General features: G+C 33.6%; 1 protein-coding gene across 2 annotated transcripts in view; it reads right to left on the reverse strand.

The window, feature by feature from the left end:
* The window catches only part of KLHL1 (kelch like family member 1), a 449,152-nt gene that overhangs the window by 256,019 nt on the left and 168,776 nt on the right, over nt 1–24,357 (reverse strand). For both annotated transcript variants that reach the window (XM_065533314.1, XM_005585986.4), the window contains exon 3: nt 15,711–15,847. In XM_065533314.1, the coding sequence (XP_065389386.1) occupies nt 15,711–15,847 (137 nt within the window). The remainder of the gene's footprint in view (nt 1–15,710; nt 15,848–24,357) is intronic.

Below are 24,357 nucleotides of genomic sequence, written 5' to 3' on the forward strand. Positions count from 1 at the left end.
GAAACTAGACTTCATACAATTCCCTGCAAGACTGAGCTAAGATCATGCCACTGCACTCCAGCCTGAGTAACAGAATGAGACCCTGCTTCTATTTAAAAGAAAAAAAAAAAAAGCCACTGTAGGATGTATTATTAAAGGAATAAAAAGATGAACCATAAACCAGTAAAAAAGTTTCCAAATCATATCTGATAAAATATTATATATAGAGTATTTAAAAAATTTTCAAACTAAATTAAAACAAAAAACTGGGCAAATGATTTATACAGACAACCCACAAAAGAAAACGTATGAACAAAAAATGCTTAATATTTTCAGTGCTTCAGAAAATGCACATTACAAACACAATGACACACCACAACACCTTTACTAGTACTGCTTGTGGAAATGTGAAATGGTAAAACTACTTTAGAAAACAATTTTGCAGTTTTCTCTCTCCTATGACTCAGCCATTCTGCTCCTATGGGTTTGCTCAAGAGTAAAGGAAGAATATGCTGATACAAAGTCTTGTACATGAATGTTTACAGAAAATTTATTTTGCAATGGCCAGAGCTGGAAAAAACTAAAATGTTAATTGACAGGTAAATGTCTAAACAAAATTGGAGTATGTCTATTCAATGGAATAGTTCATAATAATAATAAAAAATAATTATTGATTATGAAATATCATGGTTAATTATGTTGAGTGCAAGATAATTAGGCTGAGTGAAAGAAACCAGACAGAAAATAAATACAAACTCTATGATTAACTTCAAAATTCTTGAAAGTCCCAAAAACTCTGATGTGTAAGGAATCAGATCACTGATGCTTATGTACTAGGTGGGGATAAGGAAGGACAACAAGATAGATTGCAAAAGGACATGAGAAAACATTTGATGATTATAGATATATTCATTAATTTGTGGTGAGTATATACATATGCCAAACGTATCAAATTATACACTTTGTGTATGTACAGTTTATTATATCTCGATTATTCATCAATAAAGCATTAAAAAGAATACTCAACTGTATTTTCAAAATATATTTAATAAATGATTTGAGTTGACAAGTAGATAGAAACATATTCTGAGTGCTTAAATGCAAATAAAAATCAAACAAATATACGATATTATAATTTACATTGAGGGTTGTGTGATTTTTTTTCTTCTTTGTTTTCCTTTATTTTCTTTTTGAGGCTAGGTCTTATTCTGTCATCCGGGCTGAAGGGCAGTGGAATGATCATAGCTCACTGCTTCCTTGAACTCCCGGTTTCAAGTTATCCTCTTGCCTCAGCCTCCCACATAGGTGAGATTACAGGTATGCACCATTAGGTTTGGCTATTTATTTTTATTTTTGTAGCAATTAGGTGTTGCTATGTTGCCCAGGCTAGTCTAGAACTCCTGGTCCCAAGCCATCCTCTTGCCTTGGCCTCCCAAATTGTTGAGATTTACAGGTGTGAGCTACCATGCCTGGCCAATAATTTTTTCTGAATGTTTGCAATATATTAAACATGATTATAGTCATGACAATTCACATATGCTATTATTAGGTTGGTGAAAAAGTAATTGTGGTTTTTGTCATTACTTTCAATGAGAAAATTGCAATTACTTTTGCACCAACCTAGCATATGAAAAACATATTCTTAATATAATCTTAAAAATTTGAGCCTGCCATACAAAATTGTGTGTGTGTGTGTGTGTGTGTGTGTGTGTGTGTGTGTGTGTATGTGTGAGAAGATCTTCCTACTCCATCACTGTGGCTAATTCTTGTGTGTTTCCATCACTCTTTCTGAACATTCTGACCCATATTGATATCTCTATTATGCTCTCTTCCCTTAAGCTCTTTCAGTGTTTCATTTGTTTTCTGATGGGACTCTGACTGATAAAGTGAATACTAGATGTGGACAGCAAGGAATAAAATCTCAGAGGATTCCACATAGTTTGGCTTGGGTGTCCAGGCAAATGGCATATGATTGACCATTTATATTGGAAAAGTATATTACTATATTTCTTTATATGTGTGTGTATTTTTACCTTCCCAGATCAATACTTGAAAAAAGATTCAGCAGCAGTAGACGTACTTACAGGGTTTTTACAATATTTTCTTGAAACACATTTATTCAGTCTAAATTCAAACCCTTGATAATAATACACTTCATAATAATTCAGACAGAATTTTTTCAGAGCATCTCTTAATTATTTCCCCAAAAAAGAAAACAAAGAATTTTCACAAGATATCCATAGAATAATATTTTTATTTATTGCTAGCTTTGGAGGTTAATTTGAGTATTATAACCATTGTTTTTTTCAAATAGTTTTAATATTGTATTTTCTAAAACTTGGAATGTATCCAATGAAAGAATCTATTTGTTAAAGCCAGAGGCACAAATGGAATATTAGCCGGCGTCAAGCTTCAATGCACATAAATTAAGCTACCTCATGCATGCTATATTTCTTTATATCTGTAACCTGGCCATTGCTCAGACAGACCTAGATGTAAAAAGAAAAAGGGTAGCCAAGTATTTGACTTAAAAGTTAACTTTTTAAAAAGCACAAAAACTACTAATGGAAAGAAAAGTAATTCTACATTTTCATTCACAGTTGATTTCAAGGCATAACGTTCTCAAATAAGCTTACTAAAAGGGATAACCTACATGTTTTTAATTAGGTGCCATAGAAAACTGGGTTAAAAATACACAATAGCCATATTAAACTTGAGATACCTAAGAAGTCGATGTTTCTAATAACAGCCAACTTTTAGAGATTGTTTTCAAATAAAAATGAAATGTTTATAATCTCTCTTAGCAAGTCCAGAGGAGCTTTGTCTCCAGAGTTAATTAATTGAGAGGGTCGACACATCATCAGGAAACAGGCATCTCCTCAAGTGACTTCCTCAATTTCTGTCTTAGTTGCCATAGTTTCAGGTTTCAGATTCAGACAGGAAAACATGTAGCAGAAGAGGAACTATTTATTTATGTATATATCTCTTACATCAGTGAAGAAACTTTTACCAAAGAATCCCCAGAAATTTTTCTCCAAGCTGCCCTGGCAAAAATTGTGTCACATAATCATGCCTAACTCAATCATTAGGAAAGGAGTGAAATACAAATAATTGGTTTTGATCCTATAAACTGCTTATAAAAAGAGTCACCCTCCTTTGATTCAACTGGGGGACTAAACGGGGAATAGTTTTTGAATAGAGTACCAATAAGGTGTGCTACATTTATCCACAATTATATCTTAAGTAAATGCTAAGGCCACTAAATCTTCCAAATATGTATGAGTAGACTTAAACTGTGTTTTTCTATAAGATATTTGAATTTGTACTTCATTGACATAAAAATATATAAAATAGAATGGGAAGGAAAAAGTGAAGTTTATAGAAGAATATGTATTGATATGGTTCTATTTCTTATTAGACACATCATCCCCTATTAACAAATGCACAGAGTATCTATATTTCATCTACAAAATATGTTATATTAGAAATGCATATTTCCAAAAGTATTGTTTTAGAAATGTGCATTCTACCAGACAAGTGCAAAAACTGCCTATAAAATTCACAAAGTAAATTAAATTTATCTATCATCATTCTGTTAAATTGAAAAAGAGAGAAACAATGTCAATGTCACTCTAGAAATTCAAACTTCAAAATTGATATTTTTAGTAACTCATAGGTATTTTTAAAATATAGTTTTATATGAAAATACTTCTAGATTAAAAGAAAATTGCGAAGATAGTACAGTGATTTTTCCATATAACATATACCTGTTTCCCCCATTATTAACATCTTACATGCATATATGTGTTATATTAATGAACAAATGTTGTTACATTACTATCAATTAAAATTTGTACTCCATTCACATTTCATAGATTTTTTTTTTCTTTTCTTACCTAATGTCCTTTTTCTGTTCCAGGATACCATACAGAATAGTACATCTCATTTACTCATTCTGTCTCATTAGGCAACTCTTTTCTGTGACAGTTTTCAGACTTTCCTTTTTTTGATGACTTTGACAGTTTTGAGGAGTACTAATTTAATATTTCATAAAATGCTCCTCAATTGATATTTTGCTGATTATTATTAGACTGGGGTTATGAATGAAGTTTCTGTCTCATCACATGCTATTAAAGAAACATTATCAATGTGACTTATCATTGGTGACAGTCATCTTGATCATGTGTGGAGGTAGTGTATATCAGGTTTCTCCACTGTAACATTATTCTTTATTACCTTTACATACTGTATTCTCTGGAAAAAAGTCCCTATGCACAGCCTACACTTAAGGAGAGGGGAGTTGTACTCTATCTCCATAAGGATGGAATAACTGGCATAAATACTTTCGAATTCTTCTACATGGGAAATTTGTCTGTTCCCCATCATTTATTGGTATATTTAATTATTTATATCAATCATTTCATAGAATTTTTTGAATAAATGTTTCAAAAAAGGAAAGAGAGTTAAAGGGATTTGGTTTAGGCAATTTACACATATTTTTAACAGTTAAAGGAATTTAAATTTTACCGCAATTTAGAATTTTGCTATCATCAAATTATTCCTTATTGCCAACTTGTACCACCTTATTGGCACTCTGGCCTCCTCTCTCTCAGGTCCTAGTTATCTTCTAAAATCCTAGTTATCTTCTAAAAATTACAGCAAACTGATTTTAGAAAACGGAATACAAGTTCTACCTATGAAATTCTATAATCCTAGAACTAATTAATCTATAAACCATGTCATACATGCCTTCCAGTCGCAAGAAAGACATGGTTTTGTTTTTTGAGTACTAAATACATCTCAGAGTTCAAGAGAAACTGTTAAAAAGTGAGAAAAAGTTATGCAAAGAGCAGTTCAAAAGTAGCTGTGACAATCCAAGCCATTATTCGTTTAATTTCTATCTGTCCACCTTACTCCTATAAAAGTCCACTGTGTGATAGGTAAGAATTAAACATGCCAGTAGCTCAAATTTACTTAAATTGCTTTAAAGCTACTCTAATTATATATCCATCATTTGAAAAGAACAAGGAATCATTTTCAGAGAAAAAGCAACATTCTCTTGACTCACATCGATACACAGGTGTTAAGCTCCCTCAACTTTAACAACAGAATACATGTCTTATCTTCAAATTTACTATACTTTATGACTCTGTACCTAATCAACTCCATAGATTTTTTTCCCACTCTTACTACTTTCTATGGAGTTTAACCTAAAATAGCATGTCATGCAACACTCGAGGAAATTTTGGTTGTAAGAGCAGTGAAAAAAAAAAAAATGATTAACTCATGGTCACAGAAGTTATTTAAATCTTTACTTAAGTAAAATAATGTGTCTAACTAAGCACCAGACTTATCACAGATATGTCCTTTTGGTCATTGTTTTAATTTAGGATACCTTTATGTAGAACATGCAGAGACAATTCAATTCCCTTTAAATTAATTGTACTTTGAACTCAGTTGAGTTTGATTTTCAGATTTAAATATTCTGTTGCTTAATGTATGAAATTATTTGAGACTTGTGCTCCTGGACAAAATAATTTGAACTTGAATCAGCCAACAGAAGCAACAGTTCTATAATTCATTGTTATATCCACTTTTGGCTAAATAGTGAAGATGTCTAAAGTAGCATATACAGTGGTGTGTGTGTGTGTGTGTGTGTGTGTGTGTGTGTGTGTGTATAAATACTCAAATGAAATATTTCTCTCAGATTTTAATATAACAACACCCATGTTTATGGTGAGGAAAATGTTTGCCTTTAGTTTGTAATATAACTGATTATGCTTACCTCTTTGTCTTGGTGACTGAGAAGAAAAACTAATTGGTATGTCATTTCTATGAATACAAACAGAGTTTTAAGACATTTACTTATTGTGAAAATTATACCATAGGTGTTTTTATTTGAATTTGAATGTCTTTCCAAGTATTTTCTGTTTGATTTATAAAGCCTTATACACCATGGATATTTAGAAATAAAACTAGGACAAAAGCCATAACTTGGTGGCTTATGTAAATAGCTGAATTTGTTTTCTTCTGCTGTACTCTACTTCATCAGGAAACTAGAATGGAGATAGAAAGGGGTAAGTATGTCAGTAGGAGCATGTTTCTGTAGAACCAGGTTATATTGAAGTTATCTGCAGAGCTCTTCCATCTTGAGATGCTTAAATATTTTATACAGTAACTTGGGTGGATTTGATGTAGAAAGAATAATGTTGGCAGTTTTGATATATTTTATCTGACATTCTGTCCAGATTGTGAGTTCTACCATCCTGCCCTCTGTGAGTCCACCATACCCTCTTCCTCTTCACTCTTGAGTTTCTGTGTTGATAGAGATTCTTTTATTTTTGTTTAACAGGTAATTTTTTATGAGGCTCTATTTGATTTCCAAAATACGCTTCATATGTTACCTCCTTACCTTGCTGCTACCATTATAAGTCATTTTTAGAGATCACCACTTTTATTTTCTGACTGCGAACATTCATGCCTTTCTTGAAAGCTTCACATCTCACAATCCATATTTAAAATCAATATTTCTTAGCCCCAGTGAACTGGAAGTGCAATAGTTACAGAGTGCTACCAACGGGGCATACAGATACAGCATTTCCGATAAGTATGAAATTCTTTCCGAAAACACTACCCAGCACACTGAGTTATGTCATAGGTCATATAACTGTTATTTCCCCACTTGGATAGTGCACTTTGAAGTCATTTTAAGATGTGGAAAACAAGTTAAATAAATGTAAGCAAGGGGGTTTGATTATAAGGTTCTAAATATATTTTGTTTAACTGAATTTGGCAAGTAAAATAGTAATTCATAAAAAAATCCAAAAAGTCCTATTACATCATTTTTGAATTAGTCAAATTTGTCAGTTAATCAAAAATGCTCATTAATCAGAAAGCAGAGTGCATAGCCCAGGAAAATACATGAAAATAATTAATGACATATATTTCCAAGTAGTATTTACATTTTTCAGGCATGGATCTATCAGGAATAAACTTATATTTTAGACGAATGCAAAATAGTTTTATATTTTTCTTGTAAGACTGAATCCCATTACCAGTCTTTAGAATTTCTTTATTGACTTTTATTTTGCGTTATCCTCTCCTCTCACCACACCTAAACATTTCTGTAGAGAAAAAAATATGAGGTGGGACAGATTCATCAGACTCATGTAAGTGCCATTTGACTAGGACATTTTCTCTGGTTGAGTATTGTGACAGGAGTGCAATAATAGCCAGAATATGCAGAGACTAAAACTCAAGTTCACAGTCCAAAGGAATCAGTGACCAAGGTATTCCTTCAGAAAGTCTTCAGCATGCAGTCCACTTCCGGCTAAAATGTGTATTCCTGGTTGGATTGCACTAATATCCCTCAACTGAAGGAGACAAAGTGTTTGAAATTAAAGTGCTTAGTGTTCCCATTATAAGCATCCTTTCCCAAGCATAATGGGAAAGTGAACTCTTCATTAAAAATGGCAAAATGGTAATTTGCAGAAGTCTTAAGAAGGGTGCAACGACAGGATTGTTTTGCTTGTTTTTATTTGCTTGTTTTCCCCCACACTATCAGCAAATCATATCAGCTCTACCAAACTTTAAATGGAAGATATTAACAAATAGTTAAAATGGAAGTAAAATAGTGTTTTCAAATAAAAGTATTATTTAAAAACATTTAGGAAATTGGTGCTTCAGTTGCTTAAATTATAAGATAAAGTTGAATATTGTGAGGCATAGCTAAGATTTGCATGGAAAATTCTGGAAAATGCTACTAATTGAATATTGTAATATTTTTATGATTCATCTTTAGATAAATATGATAAAATAAAATTAAACTTAAAATTATGAAATTATGAATGTGCAAGTCTGAGGATGACATTTTAAATAGTGCCAAGAAGCATCAATCACAATTCTCCATTTGGGCATCATCTATATAACTTCTTCAGGCTACTCATGATTTGATATACAACAATATTAATTGTAAGAAAAAATATATATGATGGCAGTTGTTACTAGGTCAATGGAAAGTCATGCTTTTCACTCAATGTGGCAATGACATAAGTAATTATGAGTAGCACTGCCTTTCGTATTAAGCAGACAGAATGCTGAATAACTCTAGATCTAGTAGAAAAGATGTCAAAATGTCCATGGAAAAATTAGCCCATTATTTTACATCTTATAATAATTTTGTTGACATGTAGCTAAGGTGCCATTTCTGTATCTGACAATATGATGTTGACTACCTACCTATCTCAGAATATTGCTGTAAGGACCAATTAAGATAAAACATGACAAAATCATGAATATAATACACAATAAAAATCCATCTCAAATACACAAGGTAGCACAATTATAAGCTGGTTTTTTAAAAAATGCACCATTATATAGGTATACCAAATCATACATATGAATTAAAAAACACATTATAATGCTGAAACATATAATAAATTAGACTCAAAATTAATAAATGATTGATAAGCAAAGTGAATATATGCTCCCAGTTCTCAGATGTTATTTTTATTCTTATGAAAGATTGTGCAAAGGATTTGAACTTATAAAATCACATATTCTGCATAATCATCATAATTGAGTGTTTGCTACATGCTAAACTTTATGCTAAACTAGTTTAATTTTACAAGTTTACTTCTTAAAGTAACCCTTTCACTTAAAGACTATTATTTTCCCTTTCTTACATTTAAGGAAACTTAAGACTTCAGAAAGTTAAGTAATTTGACCAAGATCCGTAACTGTAAAGTGGGGAAGCCCAAGAGATATTTCAAGTACTTAATAAGAAGCAAGAAATAGGTGCATGCCAATTAGAATAAATGTCCAAGAATCAGAATGAACTTTGGGCTGCCCACATCACACTGAGTGGTAGTTGCATATCAATTCAAGGGAAGGTCAAAATAGGTCCTGGATATCTAGTATCAAATTCTACACACCACACTTACAAATACAAAGGAATAAAGTGTATAAGTGTTTTCAAAGTACAGGTGGAAAAATCCTAAGAAAATATAGTGAACCTTATGATTAAAGTAGGAAAATACATAGCAGGTACCCTGAACATTTGCAAGAGTGGTGACTGAATTCAATTCAATGATCCAATTCCCAGCTTTTAACAAAGTAAAGGAAAATGAAAACAATTATAAGACTGAGAGCAACAGAAAAATAAAATCCAAACAGATTGTTTAAGAAAGTAAAGTTGATTATGGGACCCGAGAGATTTTTCTTACTTCGAAACCCAGAAAATAACTGTGACTTACACTATGATAGATACATAACCCTTACTCCTAAATATTAAAAGTCACATAGCTATTTCTTTTGCAGTCTCTCTATTAAGCCTCATGGCACAAAGCCAAAACACTGTTCAATAACAACAATAAAAAGCTTCATAACAGTCACAAAATAGAAATCATTTTTATTGTCTATTTTGGCACAATATTTTTTCCCAAATTCGTTTTATATGATAGTACTCAATGTTTTACACACACACACACACACACACACACACAATTTTAAACATATATACGCACAAATGAAACAAGGTTTCCTGCTAAAATGATGGAAAGGTAAGGATTTGATGGTGACATACAAATTATGTTATTGATTTTATTTTCATTACTTTTTTAATTGAATATACAGGTTGTTTAAACATCCTCTGAAATTTGCTTAAATCTATACTTTTAAACAATGGGTAATAATAATACATAAAACTAGTCTTTGAAGACTCAGTTTCGTAAATCGAGAATAGAATTTTCCATCTATTAAAAGCCTTAAGTTTAAAACTAATAATGTCGTAATGTGCCTGCATAATTCATGCCACTTGAATTAAACCAGTAATAAAAATGAAACAATAATTTACTTTTAATTACAATAAAAATTCTGAAAGGAGTTTAAATGGTAAAGTCCAGGTTGATATACACTTTTTAATATTAAAGCAGGACATTAAATATCTCAGCCCCTATGTGTGTATATTTATTTCATTCAAATGTTTGGCAGTAAGCAGAAGCTATCTTAACATTTCTTAGCATGTACGAAGACTGTAATTAACTTCAGTGGCACACAACCTTTTTTCACAAGGAAGTTAACACTTCAATATGATTAAAGGTCTGCCATTTGGCAGTTTAATTTCCTAACCCTCTTCTTAATACCACTACTAGATGGACAGCTTCCTTTATTTAAACTTTGTCCTTATCAGTTCTCTACAGGAACTGACATTTTGTTAGTAACCTTGCAATTCCATCTCCCATATTTGTTAGAACTCTATTTTCTTACACATCAATGAACACAGTATATTTTCAAGTATGTCAGGATAGTAGGGACTATGTAAGAGATAAACTAGGAGGAAATTTCTATCAGTCTAAAAGCAACTGAAAAATACAGTGAACCTCAGTGCATCCTTTTCAAATATATTACAGTTTTTCTTTTCTTTTCAAAATGTGAACATCCATTTTTGGTTGTGATTCAAATCCTAATGTGTGTGCAAGTGGATTCAAAATCAATATCTGTTGTTTTCAAAATTTGGTTCTATTCTTAAATGAGGAAATACTAGGCGATATGTGTGTGTGTGTATATATATAGTACATATATCAAATATATATCAAATATATAGTTTTTATATATATATATATCTCAAAAGGTATGTTTATACCAAAATAAGATAACAAAAATTTGTATTTAGTGATAAATTTGAAGAGCCTTAAAGGCAAGGAACACGTACAATTTGGCATATTGTTTTTCAGACCTCATCATAAGGCATAGTACATAGTAGACATATAAATATAGTAAAACTTGAGAGTTGTTCAGTGTATTCACAGGACAAAGACCGTCAGGCATTAATATACTTGAATTGTCAGGCACCATTGCTACCTAAAGGGAGCTAGCATTAGATGGGGAGAAACTATGAACCAAACCTGCACTGAACCACTGTATAGCAATATGAGAGTCGGTTTAAGCTATTCAAACTATTTTGAGAGCAAGACAGCTATGAGTCACTTCAATGAACTCCTGTCACAACTGATACTCTATAAAAGTACACAAATCTGATAGAGACAATACCAGTCAATTCATGTTCTGACGTTCCTATTCCAGTAACAGAGTCCACAACTTACTATTGATCATTTTAAGGTAACTTTTACCTCATTGATTGGGCAGCATTAAGAAATTTAGAGGCTTTGAATATATATCTGTGTACCCATATAAATTTAAAGCAGACCAACACATTTGTGATCTATCTCAAGAAGATTTTATAAATGCTTATTTGAAATATGAAATATGTAATTCTCAAAAAAATTAGTTTTTCTGCTTTGCACATGCTTAGCATAGAAAAGCGTTCCTCTGTAAAATGTATAATGTTCAGGATGGAATATCGGAAGTTCTAGACATTGCTACCTCTCTAGGTGATTTGAACGTAAGATATTGTAAGGCCTAATTATCTTTTCTTCTCTGACCTCATGCTTCTGAGGATGATTCATAGAATAACTACTGAATAACTTCAACTTCACTATCCTGAATCAAAGGCTTATTGAAGATTAAATGAATAATATCTCAGTTTTCATTTCTATTCAACCTAATAGAAAAATGGAACTACAGAACAGGAGATGCATTAGGCATAGGAAAATGCTCACAAAGCTGTTTTTAAGTCAATTTGACACATCAAAACTGAGAATGCCAAAAAGTGTATAGTGATACATAGATTTTGCTACTTTTAAAAACAAAAGTAAAGAACTTTTACATTACGCCCTGCTCCATATAATCCTGTGCGTTGCCAAATTGGTTTAAAGGTTTATGACATTTTAAACTATATTCTACCAGTTTTTTATACAGATGGTTCCTGACTTATCAGGGTTTGATTTTCAATTTTTGGACATTATGATGGCATGAAAGTGTTATGCATTCACTGTATTCCTTGACTGACAAAGAAGGTAGCACATCCAGATAAATCCATTGCAAGCTAAGGAGCATGGATATATATAGTTTACATGGTATCTTTTTCTAATACACACTGTGACTCTCTTCATGCCATAAGTGCTCAAACATTGTTAGCAGAATTATGATTTGATTTTGAAAAACTGATATACAATTTTATAAGTACTGATATACAATCTGAATTCCAACTAAGTATTTTATTTACAATTTAAGATACCAATTATAAAACAGCACTACTTTAAAACACACACTGTTGCCAAAAATGGACCTTTGCTCTTTACAAATGGCTAAGATCACAGACAGATTTTCTAGCAGAAAACGATGAAGAAAACCCAATAGAAAGCCTTAAAAGAAAAAAATTTGAAATTGCTCATACTGCTAATTAAGAATTTAGAAAAATGACATGAACTTCATATTAAGTATATCATAATTTCTCTAACACCAGTGTAAATGTTCTTTCCATTTCTGAGCTGTTACAGTGTGGGAAAAATTGACCTTATGGTGTCTTTTATTTTAAGTAAAGAAATTAACTTCATACCTTAAAAGTAGTCATCATTGTTTCACAACCTCGTTATTATCCCAAATAGTTCCAAGAATTATTATTTTTTAAAATTCTTTTGACACAAACACCTTACTGGATTTTTACTCTATTGTACGTATTGCTAAGTATTAACCTTTTCATGAGTATACTTTTTTCTTTCAAGAAAACTTCTTTTGAACTGTTATCACCATTGCTGTCTCTCAATGATACCAAGGCCATTTTTACCAATTACCTAGTAATAACAATAATAATAATAATATTAAAAGCCTACATGTTTGTTTTAGTTCTTACTGAATTTCTCTGAAGAACTTGATCTAATTGCTTCTCATCTAATTTTTTGGACTACGGGTAACAAATGTTGGATGAGTTAAATAGAGTGTTTCCCATATCTTACTACGTACAATTTTTTACTACATAAAATTCTATAAAAGATTATTTTTTCAATCAAACACTATTAAACTAAAATCATTGAAGCTTATCTCAAACATTCATTCTAAGCCCGCTTTATTCATGTACTTTGTCCTTAATTTCTAAGTTAATAAGATAAATTACCTACATCTGGTTCCTTCAAATCTTACACATTTTTCCGAGTTCATAAAATATTATACATTTAAATCATTTAAAAACACTCTGACCTATCTCTATTAAACACATTGCTTTTAGAGCTAATAATTAACTATCAATCATTGACATAGTTGATCCTCCTTAGTTTCACCAAAGCTTCTCAAATCTTAAGATTAAAAAATATATATATTCTTAAATAGCTGGAATTTTACATCTATTCCCTCTCATTCATTTTTTTTTCTGTTTTCTGGGATATATTTATTTTTAGCTTTCCTTAAAGAAAAGTCTTAGATATTAGTTAGCTGTTGAGTTAGGTAGATAGTGCAGTTACCTCCCATGCTTCCCTTTCTGCGCAGCTGATCACTCGTCCTTTTCTATTGTTATAATTTGTTACATTGCATATGACAAAAAGCAAGATACTTGTCTTATGCCATGCCTGCAATTTTTCCAATAACACCCCATAAATATTTTCCTCATCTAACACATTTCTGTAAACTCACAACTAAAAATTTAAGGTATTGGAGCACAGGCCAAAGTGGTAGTGGCAGCTGAGAGGCATTTTTGTATCCTGTCTGCCCTCTACAAAGCAGAGCCAAATCTGGGTCATTATATTCAGTAGGGAGTTTTGAAACACCTTCCAACTTTGTACAGCAGGATGTTGAGTGTCTTTTGACCTAGTTTTACACACAGGAAATGCAAGACTGCCAGACCATAGAGCCTGGAAGTGTTAGGTTCTTAGATCTATGTCTTTTAGTTGCTGAAAGGATTCCTAAAATGTTAGCTTCATGATTCTTCCCTTTCCAGGAAACAATAATGTAATTATGCTTGCTACCTCTTGGCTCAGAGGTATCTATTCCTCCATATGACTGTTTCAGGTTGTATGCAAATTGAAATTGACCAAGATGGTCTTAATATTTGCCTCAATTTCACTAAACTTTGGACAGAATTCTTCCTGACTCTAAGCTGACCCTTCTTTTTTCAGACTACTCATTTTAAAAAACATGGAATTGTAATTTTTTCTCTAATCTTTTGAGATGTTAAGTCTTTTTAAAAACCTCTTGCTAGTTTTACAACCCAGTAATTTTTTTTTCCCCAAAGGCCTGAACATCATATCTTTGAAATGTAAACATCAAGGGAAATAGCTCCCCTATGCCTCAGTTTCTGGAGGAGAGTAGAAGCCTAACTTGGGTGAACACGTTGCTTCAAGTTGTAAAACTATCCTCTCGCAAAGATGAGAAAGTTTACTTTTTCTTTAGTAAAACCAACTAACAGGCACAGATGGGCCTGTGCTCTCCCTCTGAACTTGGCACTTAAAAATCCTCCCTTCCTTCATTTCAGTAAACTTCAGACTGAGTTTGGGTCTCTCTCCTAATGCAATATCCTTGAATAAAGTCTTCTTTACCTGTTTAACTTTGTCTAGTATGATTTTCTCCATCAAAATATTACTTTAAAACTGGTAAGACCAAAAAATGTCTAAGTATTTTCCTCACATTGATACTTTGAGATTAAGCAGCCAGAGTATGTGGACTTTTTTTTTTTTTTTTTTCCAGTAAGCTTATTTACTGAGTATTATCTTAGTGTTAGCAAATCCTTCTCCAGTATAAGTGAAATCCTTAAAGAGGACAGAGTCCTCCTTGTTCCCAGGTGTTTGGGCTCCAGTGACTGATCTTCACAATGTCATCTCATTTTTCTGTTAGCAGAAATGCTGTAAAAATAAAACTCCTTAAACTACATTCCTGCTGCTTTGATAACTAGGCCAGAACCTGTCTATCTTCATCTCACACTAGTATTAAGAATTTAGGTAAAATGAACCACATTCCATCTATAAGAAATAATACATAAAACAAACCATCAATATATACTGTCTGCGTTGGTTTCTTTCACAAGATTTTATGTCCTCCTCTTCTGGCTAAATGTAAACAGTTATTAAAAAGTGTAAGCCCTGATAATGCTCTGTGTGTTTTACGCCTTCTAACTCTCTTAACATTTGGCATTATATCACATTTATGTCCTCATCTACATCTTCTGTTCATTTGGTCTGTGAGCTTCACGAGGGCAAATACATAGATTTGTTAGTTATTCTCTACATATACAATTAATACTTGCATACTGAGTAAAATTCAACAAATATTTGCTACAATGGCAAAATTATTTGAATGCACCAATAACACAATACAATGATCAACAGAAGATGTCAACATAGTAGATCAGAAAAAAAAAACTTCAAAAATATCATTTGCACAACTCTAAGTATCTATTGTCCATTTCAAATGATTTGTTAAGTCCACATTAAACATTCTGTGAAAGTTTTTACATTAAAGTAAGACATTTCAGGGAAAAAGTTATTTGAACACATCATTTCCAAAAGAAAAGACAATTAGAATCTCCTTTCTTTCCTAAGCAAACATGGTCATAAACAAATTTTTATTCAATAATTTGTATCCACTCTGTTTCTCTCCCAGGTTCTACTATTTACTTATTTATGTAAGCCAGTTTAAATCCTTTGTGGAAGAATGAAATGTATATGCATACATATATACATTTGTAATTTCACTGATAATAAAAAGTTAGTCTGATTTTTGATCTACTAAATAGTATTCAACTGAAAAGATACAGAATTTTTTTAAAAGCTTTAAATCCGGTACTTAAAGGAAATGAGCTAAAATTTAAAAGACATCAGTATGATGTTACAATTACTTTGCCATACCTGTATATGCAAATTGGACAAGGTCCCAGAGAGCATTGGGGTCTATGCCTTCCATTTTGATCTCCTCTTGCTTGGCTTCACAAACATCACTTGTAAACATGGCCGCAAAATAGTCGGAGACTGAACTCAGAACAAGCCTGAAAGAGTAACAGGTTCTAATTTAGGTCGTGAATGTAAGGCAGAAAATCACTGTGTCAACCAGAATGCAACGCAGAGCACAGAATCAATCTATTGATCAATCAGTTAATGCATTTTATTTATTGCCTCATGAGTTGTACTTTACAAAACTGATTGAATAAATCTTCCCCTAACTTTTCGTAATAGAGCATTCTCATACATTTTCTTCTATCACTTTAAAGATGTTTTTTCTTTCACATTTAGGGCTTCAGGCTTTTTAAATAATACATTATAGTTTTCTTTATATAATGACCCACCTTCCACCATGCTAACTTTCCCCACTGAACTATCGTGAATTTGAATGCATAATGTATATTGATCTGCTGATGAGATTTTTATTACGTTTTGTTTATTTGCCTGTTCTTGTGCCAATAAAATAGTATTTTAAAAATATATATCTGTCTTTATAACCCATAAGGCAAATCCCTTTCTTTAATATTTTAAATTTAACTATTAGTTACATTTTATTATTTAATAAGTAGAGTTTTAGGCTTTCAAGTCTTAAGTAATATTTTAAGTTTTAAAAATAATTCCTAAAGCATTTTGATTTAAAAATGCTTTAACTTTTTTATTTTATTTGGGGAGATTTGGTATAATTTTCATACAAATTCATACCATCTAAAAGTATAAAATATCTATCCCTATATTCAGGATACTTTGTTTCCTTTTCAATTTTAAAGTTTTCCTGAAAATTGCTATATAGATTTTTGGTTGATTCTTATATCGTTACAATTTTGTTGGCTTTGTATATACTATCTACTTTTTATTCTATTTTGGTTGGTTTGTTTTTCTGTTATAATTTATTGAGAAATTCATAGATTCATCCTTTATCTGGTACATCTGGTGAATTATTTTTACTCGCTCTTTTGATTCTGCTATTTCTTTTTACATTTAGGTAGATGACTACATCATCTGCAAGTGATATTCTTTTGACCTATTCCTGTTCATTCTGTATAACTCCTCTTCTTTCTCTTTCTTTACAACCTCATCTACCACCTCCAGTGTGCTGTGACAGAGGCATTTTGTGTTGTTTTCTATATTAACAGGAATGCATCTAAAATTTCTCTCTTCAGTATGATTCCTGCTGAATATATTTGGAATATAAGTTTTACTAAGTCAGAAAAACCTCTTTAATTTCTAGTTTTGCAAACAATTTTTATAATATTTGGTATTAAAATTTATAATGTTTGAATGATACTTTTAAAATGGAAAAATATTATGATATTTTCAAGTATAATTATAAGATAAATAAATCTCTAATTTTATTTTCTTGTATTTTCCAGATTTTTGAATCGAGGTTATAGTGGTCTCATAATATGAGCTGGGAGTTACAACCTTTTAATGTTGTGTAACAACTTTTAGAATAAAGCAATTACTTTTTCCTTTAAGATCTTTCAGAAATTACCTGAAAAACCATCTACATTTGGCTATTTTGAAGAAGACTTTTCTAATATCATTTCCATTATTTACTAACTCACAAAGCTTATTCAAATGCTTTATTTCTTCATATATTCACTTTTGCATCTTAAATTTTCCAAAGATTTTTTCACTTTATTTAAATCCTAACATTAATTTATTTGTCTATAATTTCAACATTTTTTTAAAGACAGTATCTCATTCTGTTGTCTAGGATGTTGTTCTGTGGCATGATGATAACTCATAGCAGCCTTGAACCCCGGGGCTCAAAGCAATCTGCTTGCCTCAGCCTCCTGAGCTGGGACAACATGCACAAACCAGCACACCCAGCATGGGTTCTAAAATGTTTAATGTATATTGTTCACAAAATTACATTTGGTTTTAGTTGTACCAATTTATATTCGTTTTAAATTTGTTCTATTTGTTCTTTGGATAAATCTTTACACAGTAATTATTTCATATCATTCATTATGTTGACTACATGTTTTTCACATGTGTGTATGCACATACATGTGTGTTTAAAGTGGTTGCTCTATGGCAGGAACCAGAAATTTGTTTTCTATAAAGGGCCAAATAGGAAATATTTTACATGTTGAGAATGATACACATAATCTCTGTTGCATATTTTCCTTTAAAAAAAAACTCAATCAATTGAAAATTCAAAAATGAATTTTAGCTTATGGTCTACACAAAAACAAGTTGCACAGCAGATTCGGCCCCTGCTCGGATATTTGCTAAATTTGTCCAGAGATCACATTAACCAATAACAGTCTACCTTCATGGATATTGTAAGAAATTTGCAACATAAAACACTCCCTCTGCTAGTCAAAAATCTAAAAGAAGAACATAACTGTGATAGCAAAAATATATTTAAATTTACTGCGTTTTTCACCATTTTTGATGCTTTCCATTCATTTTCGAAGTCGACTTTAATCTGATCTCAATATTGGAAGAAATATCTTTAGTTATTTCTTGTACTATAAGTCTGATGGCAAAAAATAAAAATATATATATACAGCTTTCATTTATTTGAAGATGATTTTATGTAGTTACATGTCTAGTACATTTTAAAAGTTATTTACACATGTTATAGTATTCTAGGGTGAGGTTTTTTTTTTTTTGAAATTGAAATATAGAATTTCATTATAAATTAGACACCACTGCTGGAGTTTTTTTTTTTTTTTTGTCAATTTGTTTGTTTGTTTGTTTTAAAAATAAGGTCTTGCTTTGTCACCCAGGCTGGAGTCCAATGACACAATCATAGCTCATTGGCACCTCAAACTCCTGGGCCCAAGTAATTCTTCTGCCTGAGCCTCTCAAGCAGCTAGGACCACAAGCATTCACTACCATGCCTAGCTAGTTTTTGTATTTTTTGTAGGCAGGGTCTTGCTATGTTGCCCAGGCTGGTCTGGAGCTCCTGGCCTCGAGTAATTGTCCTGACTCAGCCTACCAAAGCATTGGGATTACAGGTACGAGACACTACACCTAGACCACCTTGTTTTTAATAGAAAGCTAGCTTTCATTCTTACAGTTGTTCTTCTGATGCAATATGCCCTTTCTTTTTGTTTTCAACTTTTTTGATCTTAGGGTTTTAGTTATTTAGCTATAAGTGGGACTTAATATTTACTCGCCATATGATTTTCTGTACTTCCTGGAGTAGTGAATGGATCTTTGAAAGCAATTTTTGAAAATTATCTGCAAATAATTACTCATATTTTCACCAAATTGACTCTCTGACCCATTCTAGGACTCAAATTGCATATATGGTTCAACAACTGAGAATGCTACATAGACTATTCAATCTTAATTCATTTTACACTCAATTTTTGTTTTGCTCTCTGCTTTACTTTAGGTAATTTCTAATCAGTTGAATTTTCTCAAATGTCTTTATATTCCCAATTGCTTTATTCTTTGTTATCTATCTTTTCCTATAAATATTTTGTATTATTTATGATAGTTACTTTTTTTTTCTTTTCTAATACTTTAAAGATCATGGTCATCTCTTGGTCAATTTCCATTGACTGATTTTTATTTGAGACATCGATAACATTCTCCTACTTTTTCCATTTACAGTCAAATTTGATTGTATAACAGATATTGTAATTCCCCAACAAAAAAGTAGAGGCTAAGAAGGGAACTGGCCTTTAGTTCTTAGGTGTTGTTATTTGTTCTCTGTTTTGTTTTGTTTTGGTTGTTATTGGTATATTCACAGCTCTTTGATTGCTTTAAAAATAAAGTAAAATTATTTGGTTTATCTGATAGAAAATTTAATTACAAATACAAGTATGCCTTATTTTATTGCATTTCACTTTACGGTGCTTTTCAGATGTTGCAATTAAAAAAAAAATAATTGAAGGCTTAAAGCAACTCATTATCTAGCAATCCCATCAGCACCATTTTTCCAACAGCATGTGCTCGCTTCATGTATCTTCGTCACATTTTGGTCATTCTGGCAATATTCCAAATATTTTATTGTTATTATGTCTGTTACATTAATGTGTGACTAGTGATCTTTGATGTTACAATTGTTCTTGTGTGGGGGTGTCATAAACCCATATCAGACAATAAACTCAATAAGTACTGTTCTGACTGCTTCACTAACTGGCCACCCCCTCATTACTCCCCTTCTCCATGGGTCTCCCTATTCCCCGAGACACAATATTAAAAACTAGGCCAACTAGTAACCCTGCAATGCCCTATAAGTGTCCAAATGAATGGAAGTGTTGCATGTCTCTCACTTTAAATCAAAAGCTGGAAATGATTAAGTTTAGTGAGGGAGACATGTAGAAAGTGGAACAAGAGCAAAAGCTAAACCTCTTGTGCCAAACACTTAGTCAAGTTGTGAATGCAAAGGAAAAATTCTTGAAGTGAATTAAAAGTGCTACTCTAGTGAACATATGAATAATAAGAAAGCACAACAGACTTATTCCTGCAATGGAGAAAGTGAATGATCTGGATAGAAGATGAAACCTGCCACAACATTTCCTTGAGCCAAAGCCTAATCCAGAGCAAGGCCTTAACTCTTTCAATTTCATGAAGGCTGAGAGAGGTGAAGAAATTGCAGAAGAAAAGTACAAAGTTGGCAGAAGTTAGCTTATGAAGTTTAAGGAAAGAAGTCTTCTCCATAACATAAAAGTACAAAGTGAAACAGCAAGTGGGTTGGTGCAAAAGTTATTATGGTTTTTGCCATTATTTTTAATGTCAAAAACAGCAATTAATTTTGTCCCAACCTAATAGAAGCTGCAGCTTCTATGATCATTGATGAAAGTGGCTACACTAAACAACAAATTTTTCAATGTTGACCATATATTTAAAGAAGATATCATCTAGGATTTTCATAGTTAGAGAGAAGTCAATGGCTGGCTTCTAAGCTTCAAAGGACAGGCTAACTCTCTTTTTAGGGACTAATGCACCAGTGAGTTTAAATTGAAGCCAATGCTCATTATCATTCTGAAAATCCTAGGGCTCTTAAGAATTACACTACCTCGAAGATGGCCGAATAGGAACAGCTCCAGTCTCCAACTCCCCGTGCCAGCGACACAGAAGACAGGTGATTTCTGCATTTTCAACTGAGGTACTGGGTTTATCTCACTAGGGAGTGCCTGACAATCAGTGCTGGTCAGCTGCTGCAGCCCGACCAGCCAGAGCTGAAGCAGGGCGAGGCATCGCCTCACCTGGGAAGCGCAAGGGGGAAGGGAATCCCTTTCCCTAGCCAGGGGAACTGAGACACACAACACCTGGAAAATCGGGTAACTCCCACCCCAATACTGCGCTCTACCAAAGATCTTAGCAAACAGGCACACCAGGAGACTATATCCCACACCTGGCCGGGAGGGTCCCACGCCCACGGAGCCTCCATCATTGCTAGCACAGCAGTTTGCGATCTGGCGGCAAGGCAGCAGCGAGGCTGGGGGAGGGGCGCCCGCCATTGCTGAGGCTTAAGTAGGCAAACAAAGCTGCTGGGAAGCTCGAACTGGGTGGAGCTCACAGCAGCTCAAGGAGTCCTGCCTGTCTCTGTAGACTCCACCTCTGGGGACAGGGCACAGCTAAACAACAACAACAACAAAAAGCAGCTGAAACCTCTGCAGATGCAAACGACTCTGTCTGACAGCTTTGAAGTGAGCAGTGGATCTCCCAACAGGGAGGTTGAGATCTGAGAACGGACAGACTCCCTGCTCAAGTGGGTAGCCTAACTGGGAGACATCCCCCACTAGGGGCAGACCGACACCCCACACCTCACAGGGTGGAGTACACCCCTGAGAGGAAGCTTCCAAAGTAAGAATCAGACAGGTACACTCGCTCTTCAGCAATATTCTATCTTCTGCAGCCTCTGCTGCTGATACCCAGGCAAACAGGGTCTGGAGTGGACCTCAAGCAATCTCCAACAGACCTACAGCTGAGGGTCCTGACTGTTAGAAGGAAAACTAACAAACAGGAAGGACACCCACACCAAAACCCCATCAATACATCACCATCATCAAAGACCAGAGGCAGATAAAACCACAAAGATGGGGAAAAAGCAGGGCAGAAAAGCTGGAAATTCCAAAAATAAGAGCGCATCGCCCCCTGCAAAGGAACGCAGCTCATCGCCAGCAACGGATCAAAGCTGGACAGAGAATGACTTTGACGAGATGAGAGAAGAAGGCTCCAGTCCATCAAACTTCTCAGAGCTAAAGGAGGAATTACGTACCCAGCGCAAAGAAACTAAAAATCTTGAAAAAAAGGTGGAAGAATTGATAACTAGAATAATTAATGCAGAGAAGGCCATAAACGAATGGACAGAGATGAAAACCATGACATGAGAAATATGTGACAAATGCACAAGCTTCAGTAACCGACTCGATCAACTGGAAGAAAGAGTATCAGCGATTGAGGATCAAATGAATGAAATGAAGCGAGAAGAGAAACCTAAAGAAAAAAGAAGAAAAAGAAATGAACAAAGCCTGCAAGAAGTATGGGATTATGTAAAAAGACCAAATCTACGTCTGATTGGGGTGCCTGAAAGTGAGGGGGAAAATGGAACCAAGTTGGAAAACACTCTTCAGGATATCATCCAGGAGAACTTCCCCAACCTAGTAGGGCAGGCCAACATTCAAATTCAGGAAATACAGAGAACGCCACAAAGATACTCCTCGAGAAGAGCAACTCCAAGACACTACCTTATACGATAATTAATTCAAGATGGATTAGAGACTTAAATGTTAGACCTAATACCATGAAAACCCTAGAAGAAAACCTAGGTAATACCATTCAGGACATAGGCATGGGCAAGGACTTCATGTCTAAAACACCAAAAGCAACAGTAACAAAAGCTGAAATTGACAAATTGGATCTAATTAAACTAAAGAGCTTCTGCACAGCAAAAGAAACTACCTTCAGAGTGAACAGGCAACCTACAGAATGGGAGAAAATTTTTGCAATCTACTCATCTGACAAAGGGCTAATATCCAGAACCTACAAAGAACTCAAACAAATTTACAAGAAAAAAACAAACAACCCCATCAAAAAGTGGGCAAAGGATATGAACGGACACTTCTCAAAAGAAGACATTCATACAGCCAACAGACACATGAAAAAATGCTCATCACCACTAGCCATCAGAGAAATGCAAATCAAAACCACAATGAGATACCATCTCACACCAGTTAGAATGGCAATCATTAAAAAGTCAGGAAACAACAGGTGCTGGAGAGGATGTGGAGAAATAGGAACACTTTTACACTGTTGGTGGGATTGTAAACTAGTTCAACCATTATGGAAAACAGTATGGCGATTCCTCAAGTATCTAGAACTAGAAGTACCATATGACCCAGCCATCCCATTACTGGGTATATACCCAAAGGATTATAAATCATGCTGCTATAAAGACACATGCACACGTATGTTTATTGCGGCACTATTCACAATAGCAAAGACTTGGAATCAACCCAAATGTCCATCAGTGACAGACTGGATTAAGAAAATGTGGCACATATACACCATGGAATACTATGCAGCCATCAAAAAGGATGAGTTTGTGTCCTTTGTAGGGACATGGATGCAGCTGGAAACCATCATTCTTAGCAAACTCTCACAAGAACAGAAAACCAAACACTGCATGTTCTCACTCATAGGTGGGAACTGAAAAATGAGATCACTTGGACTTAGGAAGGGGAACATCACACACCGGGGCCTATCACGGGGAAGGGGGAGGGGGAAGGGATTGCATTGGGAGTTATACCTGATGTAAATGACGAGTTGATGGGTGCTGACGAGTTGATGGGTGCAGCACGCCAACATGGCACAGGTATACATATGTAACAAACCTGCACGTTATCCACATGTACCCTAGAGCTTAAAGTATAATAAAAAAAAAAAAAAAAAAAAAAAAAAGAATTCCACTACGTCTACTCTGCCAGTGTTTTAGAAATGGAACAATAAAGCCCGGACGACAGCACATCTGTTTGCAGAATGGCTTACTGGGGATTTTAAGCCCACAGTTGAGATTTACTGCTCATTGACAATGTGCCTGGTTGCTCAAGAGCTCTGACAGAGATGTACAAGGAGATAAATGTTGTCTTTAGACCTGCTAACATATCCACTGTGCAGCTCAATATGAAACAATTTTGACTTTCAAATCATATTATTTTTAAAAAGTATATTTCATTTCTTTTGTTTTTCCTTTTTATTTGTACAGATTTTTGCATACACATGCAATTTTGTTACATGTATAGATCGTGTAATGGTCAAGACAGGGATTTTAGGGTATCCATCTTCTAAACAATGTACATTGTACCCATTAACCATTTTTTCATCTTCCTTCTCCTTCCCACCTCCTCACTCTTCTGGATCTCCATTATCTATTATTCAACTCTCTATGTCCATGTAATCACAGTTTTTAGCAACTACTTATCAGTAAGGACATATGACATTTGTCTTTCTGTGCCTGGCTTGTTTCAGTTAAGAAAATGACCTCTAAGTCCATCGATGTGACCATGAATGACATGATTTCACTTTTTTAATGGCTGAATAGTATTCCATATGTATCTATATCACATTTTATTTATCCACTCAT

This window comes from Macaca fascicularis, chromosome 17, assembly GCF_037993035.2.
Source record: "Macaca fascicularis isolate 582-1 chromosome 17, T2T-MFA8v1.1".
NCBI classification, from domain to species: Eukaryota; Metazoa; Chordata; class Mammalia; order Primates; family Cercopithecidae; genus Macaca; species Macaca fascicularis.